General features: G+C 37.9%; 1 protein-coding gene across 2 annotated transcripts; it reads left to right on the top strand.

Annotated features, from left to right (window-relative positions):
- The first annotated feature begins 961 nt into the window (after window positions 1-961).
- On the top strand, window positions 962-16,516 carry LOC143857685 (protein RMD5 homolog). 2 transcript variants are annotated; one of them, XM_077368121.1, is made up of 4 exons: window positions 967-1,121; window positions 14,055-14,148; window positions 14,870-15,677; window positions 15,939-16,516. In XM_077368121.1, the coding sequence occupies exons 3-4, from the start codon at window positions 14,901-14,903 to the stop codon at window positions 16,317-16,319; spliced, it is 1,158 nt and encodes a 385-aa protein (XP_077224236.1). In that variant the 5' UTR covers window positions 967-1,121; window positions 14,055-14,148; window positions 14,870-14,900; the 3' UTR covers window positions 16,320-16,516. The 2 variants fall into 2 exon arrangements, with proteins under 2 accessions (XP_077224235.1, XP_077224236.1); XM_077368120.1 differs by lacking the exon at window positions 14,055-14,148 and having other exon boundaries at window positions 962-1,121.
- The last annotated feature ends 1,209 nt before the right edge of the window (window positions 16,517-17,725 follow it).

The raw sequence follows: 17,725 nt of genomic DNA, 5'->3' as shown, positions 1-17,725 counted from the left end.
CCAACCAACTCTACTCAGACCCATTCATTAGGCGGGGTCCAAAATTTACCCCATGTTTTGATGGCGTGGGTCCCTAAATCGAACAAAGGGCGAGAAGAGAGGGAAAAAAAAGGGATACTTTTATCATTTTCCAAAATTAAATCAAAGTTTTTACTTGACCAACTCATGGTTGTAAAATGGTGGGCCCCACCACATGCACGGGTTTGGGTGGAGATGGTGGGTGTTAGCATATCAAATCTATGCATAGGCTGGATCCATCCAACTCTACTCAGACCCATTCATTAGGCGGGGTCCAAATTTTACCCCATGTTTTGATGGGGTCGGTCCCTAAATCGAACAAAGGCCGAGAAGAGAGAAAAAAGTGATACTTTTAGGGCAGTGATAAATCGACCCCCCAAAATGATAAATCGACTCCCCATGTGTTTATCTCTCTCCTCTTTCTCTCTCTAACCCAGAGGAGAGAGAAAGACACATGGGGAGTCCATTTATCATATTTGGGAGTCCATTTATCACTCCCCTACTTTTATCATTTCCCAAATTACATCAACTTCTTTTACTTATAAGGATATTTTAGCCATTTTACGAAGAAAAAATTCACTCAAATGTGATGACATCATTTGCAAAAATTGTCAAACTAGAAGACTGCTTTTTTGCAAATATGGCATAGTGGAAGCGATCTGTTGACGCCGATTCACGTTACCAGGGGTGCGAATTATCCTAAAGGGGGAGCGAATAAATCAAATGCCCATAATGATAATGCAGTGCCTTTTTTTATTATTGAGAGTTGATTAGGAAAACGGGAATCCGCGTTGGAAGAAAAAACAATATCTCATTTCGTGACACGTGTCCAAGACATCAAAGAAGAGATGTTGAATCCCTAGAAATGCCAAAAAAAAAAAAAAATCATAAGTCATTTGCACTGTTGTCTTTATTTTCCCTAACGGACTCCCGTTTTTATTTTGTTTTACCCCAAACTCTTTTCTCGAAACCCAAATCCAAATCCCCCCCTTCACAAATCCTCTGTCTCAAATCCACCCCTAAAAAATCCTCTCTCTCCAAACCATACTCTGAATAGATCTGCATCACGCTTTGTGTTTCTTTACCAACCCTAATATTTCAAGGTATCGATCTGAGCCCCTTATTTATGTATTCGATTTCATTTTCTTCATGAAACTGAAACTGAATCAAAGATTTGTAGGACTGCAGATTTTAATGTGATATTTTCTCTCTAATCTGCATCCAAACTCTGAAAGAAGAATTTATGGATTTTTTTTTATTTTTGTTGTTGTGATAGTTATCCTTGAGATTGGATTTACTAATTGGAATTTTGATTCGAATCCTCAGCATTTTTTTTTCCTGTTTCGATTTGAACTTTCATGTTTATTGTCTTCTGGAGATAGAAATTGTTGGGTCTCAATCTTTGGTGTTTCCATCATATTCAGCATCTGGGAGTTTTGATTATTGGTATTTCCTCTTGAATATCCATCAAAACCCACATGTTTTTAGGTGTTTCTTGACCTTCGTTTTTGAGTTTTCATTTATTTCCCTGTTTGTAAATTCTCAGCAAGGTTTTTCCTAAGACATCATCAGTATATGTTTTTTTTAAAATTCAATTTCAACTGATATTCCAGATATTTTTTACACGATTGATTTCTTGATTTCAAGTTTGTAATTGATATGGTTGATATGCAGATCAACCCAATCGGCCGAAGTGAATTTGCATTAGTGCCTTTAAATATATAGCAGTAACCCACACTGTCCCATTTTGAATTGTTTTTTTATTGGTTTTGGAGCTCAGAATATCTGTCTGGGTCCTCTGGGAGGTTTTGGTGGTTGTCAGTTAGAAGGGCATGTCTATTTTTCTGATATTGTTTTTGCTAACATTTAGATTTACGGTATTTCATGGCCATGTTTCAGATGTTCTTTCTGTTGTCGGTCACTGATTCGTAATAGTCGATGCCCTTGGTTTAGTTTTCTGTCGAAATAACACCTTTTATCTGATCGATTATTATTATTGACTGATGTTAGGCCTATTTACTGATGTTTGACTATATACCATTCCTGTATCTAACTTATTATGCGAAGCCTATTTACTGATGTTTGACTGAATAATTAATTACATGATTTCTTGTAACTGAGTCTTTTCTCTGATGTTTTCTCTCAATGGATTGATAGAAACAATCATTGGGAGAGATTTTTCTGCCAAGTTTATTACTCTTACCAGATTTGGGTTTGGCTTCAAATCCTAGTTTTAGGTGGTTGAAGTTTAAAGGCCGAAGCTCAGTGTAGATTGCTGACTATAGTGAAAGTTGATGATGTGACTGTGATGACTGTGTTTGCAATGCTTCTAGGAGACCACATAGAGAATCTAGGGAAGAGGAGAGAAGTACTCTTTTGCATATAATCATTGACAGAAGAGAAACTGACTGTGTAAACCTAATCCGAATGAATTAAGAGTGCTTCAATAGTGCCATTCAACAAAAGAAAACAGAGACTATAATTTTCTTGCACATAATTGGAAATTATGCTAGAAATTCTGCCCGGTGCTAGCAAAGTGGTAGGCGAAGGAACAATCCAACATTTGCTACATATTATGATTTTCAGGCTACAATGCAACAAATGAAATACACGGACTATTGAATGGATAGAGTGGCTTGAGACGTACAAGTCTTGATGAGAGATCAAATTGGAATTATGCTGACATAAGCCAAAAACCTTATAGACCAATCCATCAATCAATTGAAAGGCAGTGGAAATCTAGTTCCTACACTATGGTAAGTGATACTGGATTTCGAGGTGTGACAAATCAACCAAATCTGATTGTTGAAGGTATGGGAGACCTCCCTTGACATATTTGAAATTTGTAAGAGCCCATCTTTGAAAAAAATTACAATGAAAAGGAGAATCTACGAGAAATTTTTTGAAGGATCTATAGAGGAGAATGAACACTACTTTGCATATGGAGGAGTCTTCTAATTAATTTCGCTAGTTACCTTCAATATTGAGAATTTAGGGCTGTAAGACAATAATACACATTGTTCACAATGATCGTATGGACTTCCAAGAAGATATGAACTTTTGGGAAATCTGTTGAATTCCTAAAGTACATACATGGATGATTTGTTAAGAAATATACAAAACTCTACTGCGATACCCTAAGTGGTAAAATTCATTTTGTTTCATCGGGAAAGGATGGAAAATTTCATTCCGGAACGGAATGTTTGTATATTTTATTTCGTTCTGGTTTTAGTTAAGATTTACATGTAAATAAGGGAATGACCCCCATTTGGATTTATTAAAAGCAGCTTCAAGACTCAATTCTAAAAGGATAAAAAGTCAACTTTCCAGAGTTCTAGTACAAAATTCCAAAAATCGGGCCGGTCAAAATCTTAAATTCCAAGCGATATGGTATTTTTCCAATTTTAAAAATTCATAAATTCTACCGTGTCCAAACATTATTCAGTCCCAAAAGTCCGGTAAAAAATCTCATAATTTGGTGTCTAAAATTTTTTCATCTTGTCAGGCACTGGTCAACTCATGTGTCAACATAGTCATTCTCGCTGATAGTGATTTTCCTTTAAGTAAATGTTGGATCTTCTACATATTTGGTTCATTTAATTATTTCTTTAGTTTTTTTTAACAATTTCTGATTTTTTTTCATATTTTTAACTATTAATAAAAATTTGGCTATCATAGTGGAACGAAAAGTTTCGAACGAAATTGTGCTTACAAAGAGACAAATAGTAAATAGGGAGATTAGCAAGCATGACTTTTATTAGGGCAATTCTTCCTTCTAGGGACCATCTTTTTTTCGATGCTAACAGAAGTTTTTCAATCTTCTCTAAAATAGTGTACCATAGGGCCCAGCTTGGGTTGCCTCCACACAAGAGACCCAAATTCTTATTAGGAAGGCTCTCAATTCCACATCCAAGAATTCTGGCAAATTTGCTAGTTTCTCCTCTTCTCTAAGGTGAATACCCATAATCTATGATTTACTGAAGTTTGATCGTTGCCAGCCTTAAGGTTCTTGTGCGACTGAAAAGAAGAGTATCATCAACAAATTGAAGGTGAGTGATTTGCATCTCCTGATCTCCCACTCTTAAGGCCATCTATCAGGTCGGTTCTCTTTGATTTATCGATCATTATGCTCAAAGCCTCAACCACTACGGTGAAAAGAATAGGGGACAACGAATCTCCTTGGTGGAGATGTTTTGAAGAAGCCAAATGGGGATCCGTTAATTAAAATGGAACACCATGCAGGTGAGACACAACTACACAACTGCATATGCAAGCCCACGATCTGTTGCCAAATCCCATTTGACTCAAGAGGTAGTTTAGACAACCCCATTCCACCCTGTCATACGCTTTATCTATATCTAACTTGCACACCACACATCCTTTAATTCTTTCAGGCCCATTTCTTTACGTAATTTCATTTACAAGCTAACTTAAAATTCTGACCAATAGAGACAAAGGTCTCCTAAGCAAGCTTATCACCCCGTTCAATCTGCTTTCAGCAAAGGTAGATAGATCGTGGATAATATTCTGTTATCTCATGACATCATGCACAGCTTCCATCGTACTAGCTCCTCATCGGGTATTGCATAAGATTGACATAAAGAAAGCTTTCGACAGCGTTTGTAGACAACCCCTGTTCAAGCTCATGCAACTTCTAGGCTTCAATTCCACTTGGTGCAGCTTGATCAGTCAATGCATTAGCACTCAGTTCTCCATTTGATTAATGGATCCCTCAAGGGCTACTTCTCTAGCAGAAATGGTTTGAGGCAAGGAGACCTTCTCTCCTCCTTTCTATTCTGCATTGCTATGAAAAATATTCACCTTATTCATTGAGGAATCTCCATCCAACAAGAAGATAATAGCCCCATTTCGTAGAGGCAATATGGCAATCTACCATTAGTTATTTGCTGACAACTTTATTTTTATCTCAGCCGATCTTACTAGTGCCATAGGTAATGCTGGATGCTTGAGCAAATTTAAAGACTGGACTAGGCTGCACATCAACCCAATGAAATCATTGTCTCAAATGTCGATCAGCACTTGAAGGACCAAATTCTGTCCACCCTCTGTGTTAAGGGCGTTTTCCAATCAAATATCTCGGATTGCCTCTCTTTGGAGCTAAGCTTTCCAAAGCTAACTGCGCACTTCTTCTGAATGTGTGAGGAAAAAAGTTACCAGCTGGGATTCCTAGTTCTTGAGCCAAGCCAGTCGGATTGAGGTAGTGTGCACTGTTCTCAACAGTACGCATATCTTCTTGATCTTGGCTTTCACTTGTTTTGCCTCAGCATCTCCTGAGGACGCCTCTTCATTAAATGAAATTTAACACCCATTTAGTTGAGTTTATCCTCTAGTTACATAAACAAATCAAATCCATGAAAGGGAATAAGAGAAATGATGTAGAGTGTATATAATGAATCAATCACGAAAAGTATGTAAACACATAGAACCGTCAATTAGTTTGCCAAGGTACGAAAACTGAGTGCGGAACTTTCCATCCCCACTATATGTGGAACTACAATTATAAATGGGGTTGCAAATTTAAAGGTAACATTTATCACCAAATTTAATTTTACATGGTTGAGGGCGAGCCTTAGCGCAACGGTAAGGTTGCTCCATTGTGACCTGGTGGTCACGGGTTCGAGTCACGGGAACAGCCTCTCTGCAAAGCAGGGGTAAGGCTGCATACATCTAGCCCTCCCCAGACCCCGCAATGGCGGGGGCCTCGTGCACTGGGCCACCCTTATTTAATTTTACATGGTTACACATATATCAATACCTTGTATATAACTAATTATCTAACTTACACTGATGGCCTTTATGCAAATATCATAACATGTTGTCATGGTGATATCTCCATACGTAGACATGTTATATGTACTTATATGTGTATACTAGCAAAAAGGGCCGACAAAGAATTGTACTGACCACATCATAGGTTGATCTAAACCATCCATGTGATGGAACACAACATAAATAGGTTGTGCCCGTAAAATAATTTCCATAGGCTGATCCTAGCCCTCCAATCTATGGAGGTTTCCATAATTGTTGTTCCTCTTAAGGTGCCCAGAATTCGTCAATATTTTTACAGGTGTCCTGCATTCGTAATATCAAACTTTCCGTAACTTGACCCGCACATAGTGAATAAGGAAAAGTAGTTTTTTCATCATCGTTAGGGGTGCAACTTGGGTCTCAACCCGATCCAACCCGAGGAACCCATATTTTCCAACCCAACCCGATTTCCAACCCGACTGGGTTCAACCCGATTTGCAATTTCCTCAACCCGACCCAACCCGATTTCCAATTCGGGTTGGGTTGGGTTGGGTCGGGTTGACCCGATTTGATATGGTACCAATTGTTGACCACCTCAACTCAAGCCGGGTTGTTTTGGATTTTGAGAACCAACAGTGAGTCACCAATAATCAGTTTTTAACTCACAATCGGCTCTCAAAATCCAAACCAAACAGGGACTAACAATTAACAAAGGGAAATGTTATCCGCACTACTATATTTTGATGATCACACTTCTCACTTTATTAAAGTACGGTATGGCCCGCACCATAGGATTATCCAAACCATCCATTGTGGACTGTGGAGACTATTTCAATGTTGAAAAAGAAAAACACATATATAGAACTTCTTCAGATGAAACCCAAATTCGGGTTTCTAGTCGGGTCGGGTTGCTCGATAGCCCAACCCGATTTCCAATTCAGGTTGATTTTTCCCAACCCAACCCAACTCGATCTGCGAAAAAGCTTAACCCGACCCAACCCAAATTCGGGTTGAACCTGTCGGATTCGGGTTGAACCCGACCCGCGTGGGAACATCCAAGTAACAACGATGGTTTCAAATTATCTATAGTGCTAATGTCCTCACTACCATATTTTATAATGGCACTACTCACCGTATTTTGATGATCGCACTCCTCACTTTATTAAAATGTACGGTATGGCCCGTACCATATGATGATCCAAACCGTCGATTAGATGGGCCATTGCCTACATAGGTTGTGCCCCAAAAATAATTTTCGTAGGTTGACCCGAACCCTCCGATCTATAGAGGGTTATAGGTTGATCCAAACCGTCCATGTGATGGAACACAACATCAATCGGTTGTGCCCGTAAAATCATTTCCATAGGTTGATCCTAGCCCTCCAATCGATATAGGCTGATCCTAGCCCTCCAATCGATAGAGGTTTCCATAATTGTTGTTCCTCTTCAGGTGCCCGGAATCCGTCAATATTTTGGAAGTGTCCTGCATGAGTAATATAAAGTAGTTATTTCGTCATTGTCATATGTCTTTACCTCTTCTTGGTAGTTTTTTTCCGTAATTGTCATAGACAGGTACCCGTGTCGGTACTTTTCGTATGTAGATTACGATTTTACCCTCAAATAATTTCTCATAGAGATAGATGTTAGATATCAACAAAGGGGTTAATGGTAAAAGAGTAATGCTGACGTGTAAATCCCAGATAAAAAGAAAAGAAATTTCTTTTTCCTCCCGCTATATTGTAGTAGATGTGTGTGATCCAGGACAATACCTAAATTAGGGAAAATCCTACACTCCTAATGAGATTAAAGACTATAGGAACTCTTAGGGCTGAATCTAAAGGCTAAAGGCACCTACGGGAACCACTTAGGTTGATTTATTTCGAATTTATTTTGAGGACAGCAGCAATATCAAGGCTTAAAACAGCAATAAGAGATGGGAAAATATCAATTAGCAATTAAATAAACCTTGCACAAAGTACTCAATAGTTGGAAGACCTTTCGGGTAACTAGTTAAGGGCAAAATCAGGCTCAAACGGGGTTTTAAACGTGCAACCAAGTAGAATAATTAAAACTGTATAAAAAACCTATGAATTAAACCTTATTTAGGATGAGGAATCAGCAGTAATCCGATGAAAAACAATAATAAATTTTTGCATCAACAAAATGGGATCAAATCGGCTCAATTTAGGCCAAAAGGCTGTTTTGGTAATTTGGACAGATCTGAAAATTCTGGGTAAACTGCTGTGGGTTAAAAAGTAATAGATTTAAATGATGAAAGAAATTGGATTTTCAGGTTTAAGGAGCTCTTATGTTGGCCAATTACGCTTTCAATCTCCCAAAAGCAAGTTTTGGGGCTTGAAAGGTATGAAAATTTGATTGGCCTCGAAAAGGGTTATAAAACTATGAATTTTGATTGCTTTGGCTAAGGTTTAATCCCAAAATAAGTCCTTCGATGTAGGAGATATTTGGATTTTGGGTTTTTGTATTTTAGGGTTCAAGAACACACAAAAAATTGAACTAGTGACTTTCTTGTTTATGGCTGATTTGAGAGGAGAATAGAAGTGAGAAGATGAAAGAGGATTGAGAAGAATGGCTCCAAGCCACCAAGAAGAGAGAAGAGAAAAGTTCCAAGCTTCAATAGCTTCTTTTGCAAAAACTTTAATTCCTTATTCAATATTGAAAAGTCCCTTACATTGCTTTCATGAGATGTATTTATAAGAAAAGAAAACATATAAGATAACCTAAGACCTAAGCAACTAATCTTAACTATTCATCTAACCCAAAGCAAACTAATAAAGTTAAAAACTTACCTAAAATAATAATCCCGTAATAGACCTATATCACTTCCTAAAAACATTCATAACTTGCTCAAATCACATCCAAATCATGTGATCTTGGGCCCATTAGATAGGTTATTGAAAAACCTTTCTAATAATACCTAAAACACACCAAACGGATGAGATTTGATGCCTAAAAAGTAGGCTATGAATAAAATGACGAAAATAAAAAATAAATAAAAAAACAACTAAAAGAAAAACATCAACATAGAGTGGACGCCAATGGCATGTGGCATAGCACATGTGGTATATGTAGCATGTGTGAACATCCATCTCTCGTGCAAAAATCAGTCCTCCTTCCCACGATTCTTTCTTCGCTTGTAAACTTTAAATCATCCTCCTCCTTTCCCCATCAAGTCTCTCTCTCTCTCTCTCTCTCTGTGTGTGTGTGTGTGTGTGTGTGTGTGTGTGTGTGTGTATATAATGGTAGCAATTTCATTAAATAAAAGGGGAAGAGCGAGATGGTCCACCCGAAAAAACTGGAACAAGAGGAATATAACAGAAAAAAAAGGAGAGGGAAAAAGCACAGTCAAGGGGGAAGGAAATCAAACAACTCGTAGTTCAGTCTCCCCACACTGCCTTTGGCAAGCCTATTTGCAATATCATTAGCTGATCTTTTGACGCGTTTGAAGACAACAGACGACCCCGCCACGCTATAAAAATTCTCATAAAAAAGGGAAGCGAATCTCCACGGGGGAACAACCAAACCACAAAGCCACCTAATTAGATTTTTGGAATCACCTCCACAATTACCTTAGTCATGCAATCATTATTATTTTTGTAGGTTATGTATGTTTTTACTTGAGATAAAAATTATGTTAAAGATATAACTAAATAATATGGAATTATGGATAACTAATTGAAAGTTATATGACAATTGCAATAAAATAAGGGAGAGGACATCTGATCTCCCTTGTCTTGATATTGGCAATTCTCTCTGTTTAAATTTCTTTAACTGATTGTCGACGGGTCTTTAGGAATTGTAACAGCCAATGATAAAAGCGTAAAATAAAGAATGTACTGCCAGTGCCGATACCATCTCCGTACAATCAGATCGATAAATGCTTAGAAGTTATGCAGCATATATAACAAGGAAGTTATGCAAAAATAAAAGAAGTATAATAAAGTTTGATGGATAATCGTTATACTAAATTAAGAAATGGTATTTCCACCCACTTGTTTTGGTATTCCAGAAATCATTGTACTTTTTTTTTTGCTGTTATTTTAGTTACTTTATATTTTTAACATTTTATTTCTTGTGTATCAATCTTTACGCAGGCCAATGAATTAAGGATTTTGAGTTTATCATGCCTGACTAATTTTTCTAATTCAGACACTGCCATCAATAACCTTGGCATACAACACTTTTTTTGGACCCAAGAAGTATTCTTTTAATTTGTCAATCCACTTTAGAAGTTTTAGGGGGGTTTAGTCGTGCCGGATTTAAACGTGCGGACATTAATGTGCGGACTTCTCCATATTGTCCATGACTCTTTGGGGACTTGGACTTTAACATGCGGACACTTTGGACTTTGGGGACTCCAGCGGGGACTTTTTAGAGTCATGCAGACATTGAAATCACCCGTTAGTCATCAACAATACATGAATTTGAAGTCCTTGACTTTTAATAATCTATTTTTACTATGATCCCATGGATTTGTGGGCCCTACTAAAATATCTAAGTAATATTATGCATTAGTGGGTCCTACAAAGTGCAAGGCCAAAGTAGTCATTTCACTTTGGACAGGGTAGGCTCTCCTGTCTAAGCCAGTAATAAGTTAGTTGTTAGATTGATCTGAGCCGTCCACTTGATAGGGCTTGGTTTGGATCTCCTATAGCCCCAAAATCTGGCCAACTATACCGTCGATCTAAACCGCCCACTTAATAGGGCTTGCTCTGGATCTCCAATGGAGGCCACAAGAGACCCAAAGCAAGACTTATCAAATGGATAGCTGGATCATTCCAAGGTCGGATCTGAACCGCCTATTTAGGTAAGCATTTCTCCAAGATTTATGATTGAATGGTTAGAAAATTTTCATTGAAATAGTTGGTGCCACATTTACTTAGAAATAACGATTACAACGCAGTTGCACATAATTTGTCTGCATGAATAAATTGAAGAACAATATCCGATAAACAAAAAAATAAGTATCTTTTACCACATTTAACTCAACTCAACTCAACAAAAAAATAAGTATCTTTTACCACATTTAACATATAACAAAATTAAGAAAAATCACATTATCAATCCATAAAATCCAAAGCATCTTTTACCACATAATAATATTAAAAAAAGAAGAAGCAAATAAATTGTCATATAAATCCAAAATATCCAATAAGTAACTTTCATCTCCACAAAACCGCAAAAAGATATCAGTCTAAATTAGTATCTTCATCCCCTCAAAACCTCAAAAATATGTCAGTCTAAATAAGTAACTTTCATCCCCACAGTATCACAAAACCACAAAAACAAATCAGTCTAGATAACCAATTTTCAACCCCACAATACCACAAAAAGATATCAATCTAAATTAGTAACTTTCATCCCCACAAAACCACAAAAAGATGTCAGTAGTTCTCGAGATTCCTGGAAAAAGACCCATCGGTCTGCCTTGCTCCTTTATTGGCTTCATCCACCAATATCCTCAGTAGTTCTCGAGATTCCTGAACACTCCATTGCTCGTATGCACCCTTGGCTCTTCCTGGCTTTGACATCTACAAACAAATTGATATTTGTTAGAATCTTGAGAATATAATCTTTATAACAATTTATAGTTTCAACAAAAAAGATAAGTTGCCAATGCTGCCACTCTATGGTCAAATGCAGCCCTTATCACATCAAATTAAGACAAACAATCAACTGCCCAGTACAGAATCTGATTGCGTGAACATTGGTGTGGTAGCTTTTATCTCTCTTTTCCTAGTGAAAGCTCATTGGTAATCAAATTCACAAACATAATGTCTTCTCTCTAGCTTATAGGGAGATGTTGTCTTTTCACTTGCAACTAACAAAATGAAAAAGCATTCATAATTGGCATGCCAATAGAGACAAACAAATTAATGTTTATTAGAATCTTGATAATTTGAAATTAGGAGGTTGCAAGAAACACATTCTACATGAGATAGAATTGACACGAGAAACTCATACTTGAGCTAATATGATGAGAAACACATTGCTAGAAATACATTCTACAAGAGATAGCATTGACATGAGAAACTCATATTTGAGCTAATATGATGAGAAACACATTGAAAGAAACACATTCTACTTGAGAAACTCAGAGTAGAGCTAATATGATCAACATATTGAAAAAAGCACATTCTACAAGAGATAGCATTGACATGAGAAACTCATTTGAGCTAATATGATGAGATACTAGGCATTGCAGCTTGCAACAAATACTCAAATGTTGTTAACCTAATGAGATACTCAAGTGACAGAAGTAATTGTGGCACAAATGTATATTCACAAAAAGATCTTCTTGCAAAGAAAATCATGGGGATGTTTTTGAGGATGTGCACATACGTGTATATTGAGCTATATACCATCTCTACATCTATGCACGCACCATGTTAAACAGTCCAACGGATGGATCAATGGTCACTTCTTGCATGCATGATAGCCTTAAAACCATCACAAACAATCAAGTGGTCCTAACCATCTCATCAACAGACCCTTTATTTATCTTTGCCCATTACCATGTTCATCAGTTCTTGCATACAGGTCGGGTTATGACCCATCCAAGAAGTGGCCCATCAATTAGCATGTGCAGCTGTTGGGTGATAGAGATGGTTCATATACTAAGTTTCCATGATAAGAAGTTATTCCCCATTTTATTGACATTTAAATGCAATAAAATGCTGTAAACATTGGAGAAATCCCAAGCTAGCAGTTGTAGTGACAGAAGTAATTGCTGCAAAATGCACACTAAAAAACACATAGATGTCTGCTTGCAGTCCGGACTTAAAACATGTGTTTTCTAGTGTATATAGGAATTGATGACTACTTTCAGTGCACATCCTAACCCATCCTAGTTAGTATGTAATTTAAGGAGTTCCAATCAACATGGTCTCGTAAAGGTCCAGGTTGGATAGGATGTCTGGTTCTCTTCCCTCTTTCTTGATCCTAAGTATTCTTTAGCTATGAAAACCCCTTGAGATGGAAACTTGATAGTGACCAATACTCCATTAATCTCATGAGACTTCTCCATGTTCATACAATGGCTACTCACTGAGCTAGTTGGGCTATTATATATGGATACAAGCAAATTCAAGATCCAGAGATAAAAAAAAATCCCTTCCTTGAGCACTCAAGATCCTGAGATTAAAACTGAACAGTAAGAATAAAAAAAGAGTAGAGCAAAAAGTTTAAAAACAACATAATAAATAGGAAAAACAAAGGCATGGTAAATCCCTCAAACCCAAGATTGCAAAAACAATAGGAGATGGAAGAAAGACAGAGCAGGGGGAGACCACAACAAATCCCTTTCTTCCTTTCTTTTTTCCATGACCAAGCTGTAAGATTAGGGTTCATGAGATTAGGAAGGAAAAACGAGAGAGAGAGAGTGGGGGATAGAGAGAGAGAGAGAGGCAAATTAGCATACCCTGTTCTAGAGAGAGAGAGAGAGGGAGATTAAGGTTTATTCTTTTTACAGAGAGAGAGAGAGAGAGAGAGAGAGAGAGAGAGAGAGAGAGAGCATCATACCTTGTTCTTGAGATTACGGTTCGTTCTTCTTTTTGGAGAGACGGGTTGTGCGAAAACGAAAACGTGTGGACTTTCTAAAGTTTCACCTCGATGAGGTGAACATTATAAGCAAGGTTTTTACATATAACCCGTGACTTCAAGTTCGCGCAGCGGTGAAAGTTCATGTTTTGCCGAACTTTCCACTAAGGGCGCATTTGAGAGTTCGCTAAAAAAGGCACCTACGACTAACAGCGGATTCTTCAAATCCGCCAAAGATCGCTGAAATCCCTCCCGACTAACCCCCCCTTAGACTATAATGAGAGCCGTATGCTCAATGATTTTGGGATTCAGCTTTAGGCACAGTTCCACAATCGCTTACCTCCCAAATAGGTTTCGATAGAGCTTTGGAACAGACTTTGACAGCTCTACCGTCTCTGTTTGTGTCAAATCGGCTTGGTGTAGTGGATTTGAACATTCTTGTTTCCAGCTCACGCAACTGTGACTTTTCAGCAGTTCTATTTGTACTGTTATGTTTGATATTTCCACTATTGTGGAATGTCAGTTCAGATATTGGATTGGCTTTTGTCATAACTTAGATGTTAGGGTGATTATTTATTATTTTTCCACTGATCATAGTTGCACATTTACTGAAATTAATTAAAAAAAATCCTGTTCGTCAGTCATATGCATGTCTGCTGTTCATAACCGAACTTTCTTGTGGTGATTTTTTTTTGTCTCTGGTGCAAGCTGAACTAAAGCAGGACCCTCAAAGCTGCAATTGACACATTTAATAATTTCAAACTGCATCTGCAGTCAAATTAAGTGTCTCAAAGTTAGAAAGGTAAATAATTGTTATATGCAATTTCTCAATGATCCCTGTTTTCCAGTTAAAATGAATGTACTATGCTATTGATTGAGATATGGGAATGAAATTATGAAAATATGAAAGACACACAATGCGTTAGTGACAGCTATTATTTTGGGACAATCAAGCTTTTTTGGAGAGTTTCATTTACGAAAAATCCTCGTTTAAATTTACAATTAAGAGGAAACAACTAAGCAGCATCAGTTATGTTATAAGTTGGGATAACCTACCTTTTTAAATGTCCGAAGAGGAATTGTACGTTACATTTCCAGATTTTCATTTAGTATAAATCTCTTTACCCTGATTCCTAGAAAAAGCATTTATCAAGAAATCTAGATAGAGCCCACTATGAACGCACCTCAAACTTTCCTTCTATCTTTTCAAATACAGGTAATTATCAATTTAATTTATCTAAAAATCTTTCCCTATTTTCACTTTGATGCAACTTTATGGTCAGCAGCTCTGAATCAACCCCTTTTTCTCTTACAATTCATTTTCAGTCTGTTTTAAATCTTCAGCATCTCTTTACTGTGGAACATTGTGCATTGCACCTCGTAATGCAAGACGACATAAGTACGTAATATAGTTTTACTAGACTGGTATATTCTCTGACATAACCCCAGTTAGAAGTTCTGTTTTAACATCTGTTACAAATATAAATATTCTATAGTGACGGCCAGTGATTTTGCCTATGCAGAGAATCCACCTACTCAACTGACGACTCTAAAATGGAGCTTGGCACCATTAAAGATGCGTTCGACCGAGTTTCTAAGAAGCAGAAGTTATCTTCATCCAAAACCCAAGAAGTAATTGATCAAGTCGGGCGAGAACTCAAACACGCATTGGCAAAAATGCAGTCAACCCATGACACAGCCTCTCCCATTGATCAAAAGTCCATTCTCACTGAACTCAACACTAAGCTGAATGAGATTAACCCAACGAATCAACTCGAGGGTTCACAGAGGGAATTGAACGTTGCACTGAGCAAGTATGCTAAAGTCCTTGAGAAATCTTTCAATCCAGACATATCCAAGGCATACAGAAATGTCGACTTTGACATCCATACAGTGAACCAGATCATAGCCCTCCATTTCTACAGACAAGGCCTGTTTGATCTTGGTGAGTGCTTTGTAACCGAAGCTAAAGAATCAGAGTCCACTGCCCTTAAATCTCAATTCCTAGAGATGTATCAAATACTTGAGGCGATGAAATGTAAGAACCTCGAACCTGCACTTAAATGGACAGCCACCCACCGGGACCAGCTCTTGCAGAACAGCTCGACCCTCGAACTTGAGCTTCACCGGTTGCAATTCGTGGAGATATTGCAAAAGGGGAGTCGAAATGAGGCACTGAATTATGTTAGAACATACCTTGCTCCATTTGCTTCAACACACATGACTGAGATTCAGAAGCTTATGGCGTGTCTTTTATGGATTGGTCGGCTTGACGATTCCCCATATGCTGAGTTCCTGTCTCCAACCCATTGGGAGAGGCTAGCTGAAGAGGTGATGTGAAACAACCAATTACTCCAAAAGCTTAAGCTGTTAGAGATGGCGTTATTTAATCTTTTAAACTTTAACTCTCCCCCTCATGTGTGGCCCCTCTTTTTAGGGTTGGCCTACACGTGGCACATGTGGCCCCTCTTTTTGGGTTGGCCTTTACGTGTCGATTTTTTAAATTGCTCTGACACCATGTGAAACAACCAATTACTCCAAACGATTAAGCTGTTAGAGATGGCATTATTTTATCTTTTTTACTTTTAACAGGTGGCTAGGCAGTTTTGCAGTCTTTTGGGCCAATCTTACGAAAGCCCATTGAGTGTGGCTATTGCCGCTGGTTTTCAAGGGTTGCCCACTCTTCTGAAACTGGCAAATGTGATGGCTGCGAAGAAACAAGAATGGCTAGCAATGAAGCAATTACCAGTGCCCATGGATTTGGGGAAAGAGTTTGAGTTTCATTCCATTTTTGTTTGCCCTGTTTCTCGAGATCAAGGGAGCGAAGAAAACCCACCTATGCTCATGCCATGTGGGCATGTACTGTGTAAGCAGTCTATAGTGAAGTTGTCGAAGAGCGGTACCCGTTCGTTCAAGTGTCCCTACTGCCCGCTCGAGACTACAGTCTCGCAATGTAGGCAGTTGTACTTCTGATAATTCTGTTGGAGGTTTGATTGTTCCAAATGTGTTTGTGATTGTTTAGTGAATCTCTGAAAGAAGGCTGTGATGTGTATTTGTAAATAGAAATTCTTTTATGATTCTTGTGGGGAAAGCCTATATGAATGAAGTTTGATAAAACAAGTATGTATCAACCAGGAAAGATGGGTCTAGTTCTTGTCATGTTGAAGGTTCATCTTGGCATGTATCTAGTCTGAAAATGCATGTTTTGTAAGAAGGAATGCAGGGGTTAGCGATTTTGCGTTGGACAGGGTGGCTGTGTAGTGAAGATGGTTTTTCTCCGGGGGATAGAAATCCTTGGATAAGATGGGATTGGCTACCCCAGTTGGGTAATTTTTTCTTGAATTAACCCTTAGGATTGGCTACCCTGCTTGTGTAGTATATACTGGGGCTGTTCTTGATGTGAACGGAAGATAGCAGGCCTATATCCTAGGATAAAGTAAACCCATGTTTGCTATCCTCGTGGAGAACAAATCCAATAGAAAGCCTATGTTATGTCTCATGATAATGAGGTCCCACCACCGAAATGGTGTATGCTCTCTCTCTCTCTCTCCAATTCATTGTTTCAGATCTACTGAGTAATCTAAACTAACCATGCAAATAATCTAGAATACAGAAAAGATTAGGAACTTAGCTCGATAGGTCATGACAAATGATCCATCTGGATTGGATTTTCTACGCTCTGGATGACTTGATCTCTAGTGAGGAAGATCTCCTTATGGTCAGTCAGATGATATCAGAGTTCCTCTGGTATATATAAAATAGACTCGTGAGAGGTTCACTCATAACAAAGTTCTAAACAACTTAATTAAGTACTAATTCTGATGTAATTAAAATTAATGCTACACTAAGACATCCATGTCTAACTAGAGTATGATGCACTGTTATTGATCAAGTTGTAACTCAAATAATTTCACGCTTAGTTTTCGATTTTCAAAACCGATTGTGAATCCAAAAGACCGATTATTGGACTCAAAATCGGTTGTCAAAATCTAAAACAAACGGGAGCTGAACGAGAAGACATATGCCTTTCTTTTCCTTTCTTTTAAAGGGATGAAGTGTAGAATTAGCATACCTTCAATAGTAGGTGGTGAGGCCTTTTTAAAAGCTTATGAATAGTCTATTGGCAGGTTGGCATATCATAAGAAAAACTGATCATCTATGAAATATGAATGCGTCTTATGTATTGCCCTTGTCCCCTCCCTATGAAATCCATGCCAAAAATCCACAAAAGGGGGAATTTTGCAAGGATTCTCTCTCTCTCTCTCTCTCTCTCTCTCTCTCTCTCTTTTAGTAAGGGAAAATTATAGATAGACCACCTGTGATAACAACCCTTACCACTACTCTACTAGGTTGACAGCCAAACACTATCTACTACTATT

Source organism: Tasmannia lanceolata, unplaced genomic scaffold (assembly GCF_043159265.1).
Source record: "Tasmannia lanceolata isolate RefF3 unplaced genomic scaffold, GAP_Taslan_0.1 ptg000025l, whole genome shotgun sequence".
Taxonomy (NCBI): Eukaryota; Viridiplantae; Streptophyta; class Magnoliopsida; order Canellales; family Winteraceae; genus Tasmannia; species Tasmannia lanceolata.
Note: the sequence above shows the minus strand (reverse complement) of the source record. Positions and strands in the feature narration are given on the sequence as shown.

What these genes read in the sequence shown, in the direction of transcription:
- LOC143857685 (XM_077368120.1), top strand. Translation starts at nt 14,901, where the DNA reads ATGGAGCTTGGCACCATTAAAGATGCGTTCGACCGAGTTTCTAAGAAG. An exon ending in GGGAGAGGCTAGCTGAAGAG is followed by an intron (nt 15,678 to 15,938) that starts GTGATGTGAAAC and finishes TACTTTTAACAG; the next exon opens with GTGGCTAGGCAGTTTTGCAG.